This window comes from Acanthisitta chloris, unplaced genomic scaffold (genome assembly GCF_000695815.1).
Source record: "Acanthisitta chloris isolate BGI_N310 unplaced genomic scaffold, ASM69581v1 scaffold19300, whole genome shotgun sequence".
Taxonomy (NCBI): Eukaryota; Metazoa; Chordata; class Aves; order Passeriformes; family Acanthisittidae; genus Acanthisitta; species Acanthisitta chloris.
Genome location: NW_008651324.1, coordinates 1 through 6121, shown reverse-complemented (window position 1 = coordinate 6121; position 6121 = coordinate 1). Strand labels below are relative to the sequence as shown.

At 45.3% G+C, this 6121-nt stretch overlaps 2 protein-coding genes across 2 annotated transcripts; both read left to right on the top strand.

Annotated features, from left to right (window-relative positions):
• The first annotated feature begins 156 nt into the window (after positions 1–156).
• On the top strand, positions 157–2524 carry HOXB6 (homeobox B6). The gene is made up of 2 exons (XM_009072857.1): positions 157–905; positions 2265–2524. The coding sequence occupies exons 1-2, from the start codon at positions 497–499 to the stop codon at positions 2522–2524; spliced, it is 669 nt and encodes a 222-aa protein (XP_009071105.1). The 5' UTR covers positions 157–496.
• Positions 2525–5556: 3032 nt separating this feature from the next.
• LOC103800487 (homeobox protein Hox-B5-like) lies at positions 5557–6118 on the top strand (the record flags this gene model as incomplete). Its single annotated transcript, XM_009072868.1, has 1 exon — positions 5557–6118. A coding segment is annotated over exon 1 (474 nt), but the record flags the coding sequence as incomplete, so codon positions are not given.
• Positions 6119–6121: the final 3 nt, after the last annotated feature.

Here is a 6121-nt window from a genome sequence, read left to right as displayed (position 1 = left end):
TGTAAATATATATATATAGGCTCTCACATCGCTATCCTCGCAGACAGGCGCTCTCACACCCCCTCGCTGAGCTTTGGGGGGAGGGAGGAGTGTGTTTGGGGGGGGCGAAAAAAAAAAAACCCCACGTTTATTTATTTATGAAACTGCGAGCGCTCCGGGAATGTTTCTTTCTGCAGATCTTATATATTTGGTTAAGGGGGTGCATTTCTGTTGTTTAAAAGGGAGGGAAAAAAGGGGTGGATGGTTTGTTCTTGGGGTCCCTGGTGCAATCTCAGCTCCTCATGGGTGCTATTTTGCAACCTCAGGCGCCTGCTATTGGTCAGCCCATGATCAGATGGTTGTATTTCCTTGTGTCCCTCGCTGGCACCACGCCATCTCCCTTCAGCTAAAACCCAATCTCCGATATACTACTAATAGCTAAACCACTTGGACTATAAAACACAACAAATCATAAAGCCGGCAAAGGACGGCAAAAGCTCCTGGTTTTTTTTTTCCGATGAGTTCTTATTTTGTTAACTCGACCTTCCCGGTGAGTCTGGCGGCAGGGCAGGAGCCCTTCCTGGGACAGATCCCGCTATATCCCTCGGGCTATGCGGATCCTTTGAGGCACTACCCCAGCACCTATGGAGCCACTGGAGTCCAGGAGAAAGGTTATACCTCTTCTCCTTACTACCAGCAAAGCAACGGAGCCTACAGCCGCAGCTCTGCCTGTGACTATGGGGCCGGAGGTTTTTTCAGGGAGAAAGACCCATCGTGTGCCCCCCCAAGCCTGGATGAGGTGCCCTTCGCCCCCGAGCCTCGCAAATCGGACTGCGCTCAGAGCAAAAGTGTGTTCGGAGAAAGCGAAGAACAAAAATGTTCCACCCCGGTTTACCCCTGGATGCAGCGGATGAACTCTTGCAATAGTGAGTTTACTCTTTTACCAGAAATAAATACATCAATCTCCTCCCCCCCTTTTCTTATTTGTTAACCGCCAGAGAGAGAGAGAGAGAGAGAGAGAGAGAGCGAGAGAGAGAGAGGGAAACAGGAATAAGATTCACTTTTAGAGCCCAAACTTCCAGCGGGGAACTTAGGCGACATGAGAGGTTCCAACTTGCTCCTGCCACGCATCAAAACTTCCCACAGCTGAAGGATTTCCTTCCCCCCCTCCCCGCGATTTAAAAACTTTAAACCCCAATATAGGATTTCTTCCCCCCTCCCTTTTTTTTTTTTTTTTTCCCCTACATTCCAGTTTGCGTGTCACTCAGCTACAACGATTTGTCTCTGTCTTTCCCCCACACGCACAGGGAGATATCTTTTCTAAATCAGATCTGGATGACTTTACACACACACCCGAACTCACACCCCCACGCAGCTCCCTCTCTCGTTGGCTCCTCGATCTGGAGTTAAATAATAGGAAAGTGTTTAAATATTTGAAGGGAGAGGGTTACATTTTTAATGTAATTCGCACATAATGAAAAGTCTGCCTGGGGAGGATTTTTTTTTTTTTTCCCCCTGGTGATATATGACTTCTTTAAGTGCTGTTTCCTCAATCAAATTGGGAAAAAAAAGCAGAAAAAAAAAAAAACCCGGAGGGAGGGGGAAGAAAAATAATAGAAGCTCACTACCCTCCTTCCCATGTTTAGATGCATTTGTTGCCTTTTAAGTTCCAAATTGATGTCCATTAGCGCAGGGACATAAAGTGTTGTGTCCTCTTTAATGCGGAGTTTGGGCAGATCGATTCACTTCATTATTGCTTAAATGCTCAGATCTATTACAGTTGCCGGTAGGGTGGAAAATAGCGAGGGCGGGCGAGGAGGGAGGGAGGGTTGGGGGGGATGTGTGAAAACACCTTGCGATTTTTCATCCCGGAATAAGATAGATTTTCCCCTGTCTCCCCAGCTCTGCCTGGCAAGAGCAGCATTAACCCCTTTACCCGGCTGAGTGCAGCGCGGCCGCGGATCTTCCGCTGGTTCTGCCAGGCCGGGAAACCTCCCTGGCAGCACAGAGTGGGTTAGTCACCACCTTAAGGCTTCAATTTGAGTTGCCCCAAACCTGTTTTAGGGCATGGAGTGGGCACAAACCCCTCCGCACACAGCCGCGGGATGAGGTTTAGCATCCCCTCGGATTATGCAGCATCGAGGCTCTTTTCCCTTTGCTCTCTCATTTATTCCCCTCCTTTTCCCCCTAGATTTTCCCTTATTTTTTTCCCCTATTTGGTTCCTATTTGTCTCCTATTTGTTTCCTTTTATTTTTATTTTTTTTTTTTTTTGCGGGTGGCACAGGTTCTTCCTTCGGGCCCAGTGGCCGTCGAGGCCGTCAAACCTACACCCGCTACCAAACGCTGGAGCTGGAAAAAGAATTTCACTTCAATCGCTACTTAACCCGGCGTCGACGGATCGAGATTGCTCATTCCCTTTGCCTGACGGAGCGGCAGATCAAAATTTGGTTCCAGAATCGCAGGATGAAGTGGAAAAAAGAGAATAAATTGCTCAACTCCTCGCAACTCAGCGCGGAGGAGGAAGAGGAGAAAACGGCGGAGTGAAAAGTATTATTTAAAACACACACAACGAGAAAGAAAAAAAAAACCCACAAAAATAGGGAGTGAGTGAGTGTGTGAGAGTAGAGAGGATGAGGGAGGTGTGGGCTGGATGAGAGGATAGGGAAAACTTGCACGTTGGTGGGACAAACCAACAACTAGAAAGTTTGGGCCACCAATGCCATGGACTCGTATTCCCAGTGATCTGTCGTGTCCAGCAAAAAGAAAAAAAAATCAGGCTTCTAGTTGCGTTTTTTTCATATTTTTTCCCTTCCTAGACCTCTCTTCCCTTCCACTCCACCCCTCGAAAGGAAATAATAATAATAATAATAATGAAAAAGTGAAGTCTGAAAATGTTAATAGGCTAATTATCACTGAGTTAATTTACAAGTCATATTCCCTCTTGCCCCCACATAAAAAAAAAAAAAAAAAAAAAAAAAAAGGACTCCTAGCCGTGTTTCTACCCTTGGTGTCACTGTTAGTATTCTGCTAACTCTTGTATTTAATGGAAGTGCTGCAATATATGTCATTTGGGGTGTTTATTGTCTTAATTTTGTAAAAATGTTTCATGCACGGTTGACATAGGTTGGGGTTTTTTTTTCCATTTTCCCCTTTTATTTTTCTCCTTTGGTAAATTAATCAAGCCCTGGGGTCTTTGTAATTAGTTTTGGGGGGTTTCATTTGCCCTTTTTTTTTTTTTAAAAAAAAGGAAAATCTACTGAAAGAACGAGTACTACCTAAAAGGATGCAAAAGCAACAACAACAGAAAGTTCTATTTTATTAATTTTTGTACGTGTTGTGTTTGAAGTTTGTCTTAGGTATGAACATGGAATTCTCTAATAAAAGCGAAGTCTTCGATCTCACGCACCCCACCCTGTCATTCTTCTTGCTCTCCTTAGCTTTATCTTTCCCTTTTTCCAGGGGAAACTTGCCATTCTTAAGGAGCAGAGGGTTGTAAAGAAAGCTTAGCTTCCCTCTGTATGACAATGTCTCCTAATCTGCAAGGACAAGCAACTCCAAGCACACGGAAGTTACAGTGGAGAGATAAATCTGGTTTTCCCTCTTTTTGTCTAATCTTAAATGGAAGACCTTTCACCAATAGTATTTCCTCGCTGACATTCTGCTTTAGGATGGCTTTTTTTTTTATTGTTACAGTACAAAGAGTTATGACGAAACGCTCTCCGTATACATAATAAATCAAGGAAACAGGCAAAAATATGCTCTCATTTATCTACCAAAGATACCTAACATTTGCCTAGCATCTTTCAAACATCTGGTCCCTTACTTCATAGCCCCAAATCAAAGTGAAATGTATGGCAAAAAAAAAAAAAAAAAGTCCAGATTTCCAGGGAATTTGCCCTGCGAAACGAGGAGTTTCTCAGCTCCAGGAATATCGCGTCTATTTATGGTTGGGGAAAAAAAAAAAAAAAAAAAGGTGGAAAAAAAAAATCCAAACTAAGACTAACGAGCTCTTTTAAAAGAGCAGATTTTTATTTTCACTTGAAAGCGTTTCCAATGGCTCCTTGGGAGAGGTTGACTTTGCTGGGGATGGGATGGGGAACGTTTCTGCTCCGTACCAAGGAATCTCGTGCATGCAAACAGCAAACTTTTCCTGGCTTTGGGCAATTAAACGAAAGGAAATGCTTTTTCTGCTGGGGATTTAGGATTGGAAACAAGCGACCAGCCCAACAGTGTTCGGATATTGGTTTTTTTTTTGCAGCTTCTCGTGGGGAAAACGAGCTGAAACAGTATCTCCTGCCTCTCATCCCTTTTCTCACTCCCCACCAGAAATACCTACGTATGAATGCATTCCCCCATGCCACAAGCTGGTTTAATGTCAGTCACTTTTAAAATCAATTCATGCAGAAGCTTCACAGCTGTAGGACATTTACTATTATTGCCACGCTTTTCATTGCCCGTAATTATTATAATTATATGTCACTTTCAATATGGCGCATAATTTCCAATGAGTTGCAGACAAGCATATGAAATTCCTGAACTGCCTTGGAAAGAAAAAAAAAAAAAAAGAAAAAAAAGAAAAAGGAGAGAGAGAGAGAGAAAAGAGAAGAAGGAAAGAAAGAAAGAAAGAAAAAAAAGAAAGTAATGCTTAACAAAGCACAGCTCTTTCCCAACGTTTTTACCCATTTCAGAGTGCTTTTGCTCCCCAATATTCCTTGCAGGTTAACAAATGGAAAGGAAAAAAAAACCCACGTAGCACAACGCTGTGTTCAAAGAGGACTTGAAACGCTCCGAATATCCTAAAAGCAACGTTGCCAACCAATTCCACCAGCCGGACTTTCCCTCCTTTTCCTTTCTCCCACCCCTATTTCCCTTTTTTTTTTTTATTTTTCATTTTTTCTTCCCCCTCCATCCAGAATTAAGCCACGACCGCATCTCTGTCTCTACTCTCAACATACAACCAAGCTGGACTTTTGAAAAAAACCACCACCCTAAAGAACAACCCCTCCAACATCATCTCCTCACCCCCTACCACCAAGAGAACCTCTCAACTCCTCATCACCTTTCAACCACCCAAACTTCTCCTCCCGTTTGACAAAGGATGAAATTCTCCAAGAGTTGGATGAAGGAAACAACGCGGGGAGAAGATGAGATGAGGAAAGAGATAGATCTGCTGGAGATGGTGGATAGGGAGGGAGGAGAAGGAGAAGAGAGGAGTGTGAGGAGGAGGATTTGGGGGCTCGGGGGTCCCCCCGGGCTCGGTGAACCGTCCCAGCTTTGCCGGCAGATGTCGCGCTGAGCCAAGGTGGGGGGCGCTGGCAGCTCTGGGATTTGGGGCGTCGCGAACTGAGTTGGGGCCTAAACGACTCTGAGCTCGTCATTATTTGTAACCATAGAGCATGAATTACCTCTTGAGGTCATCAGTGAGAATTTACGACTGGTCAACAAAAGCACGTGATGCCCAAACGCACCCCCCAAGCACCACCACCCTCCTCCTCCTCCTCCTCCTCCTCCTCCTTGTTTTTCCGCCCCTTTTTTATATTTGGCCGCGTACATAGCAAAAACGAAGTACAGTGCGTTGCTATAATTCATTAATACATCATAAATCGTCAAGCACGGGGTTATAACGACCACGAGCCACAAATCAAGCCCTCCAAAATAACCCAAATGAGCTCTTACTTTGTAAACTCGTTCTCAGGGCGCTACCCAAATGGCCCCGACTATCAGTTACTAAATTATGGGACCAGCAGTTCCATGAACGGTTCTTACAGAGATTCAAGCACCATGCATTCCAGCTCTTATGGCTACAACTACAATGGGATGGACCTTAGCATCAACCGCTCAGCCTCCTCTAGTCACTTTGGGGCTGTGGGGGAGAGCTCCCGCGGTTTCCCTTCTCCAGCTCAGGAGAGCAGGTTTAGACAGACGTCTAGCTGCTCCTTATCTTCTCCCGACTCCCTTCCCTGCTCCAACAGCGAGAGCCATGGAGGCAAACCCACCCCGTCCCCCTCCGACCAAGCTACTTCTGCCAGCACCACCAACACAAATTTCACAGAACTAGACGAGACCAGCGCGTCCTCGGGAGCCGACGAGGGCACTCCAATAAGCAGCAGCATCCCCCGAGCGCAGGCAGAGCCCATCGCA

Bases quoted from the DNA above. Each gene is read 5' to 3' on its own strand.
- HOXB6 (XM_009072857.1), top strand. From the start codon at position 497: ATGAGTTCTTATTTTGTTAACTCGACCTTCCCGGTGAGTCTGGCGGCA. The intron at 906-2,264 runs GTGAGTTTACTC...CGGGTGGCACAG, and splicing joins GCGGATGAACTCTTGCAATA to GTTCTTCCTTCGGGCCCAGT.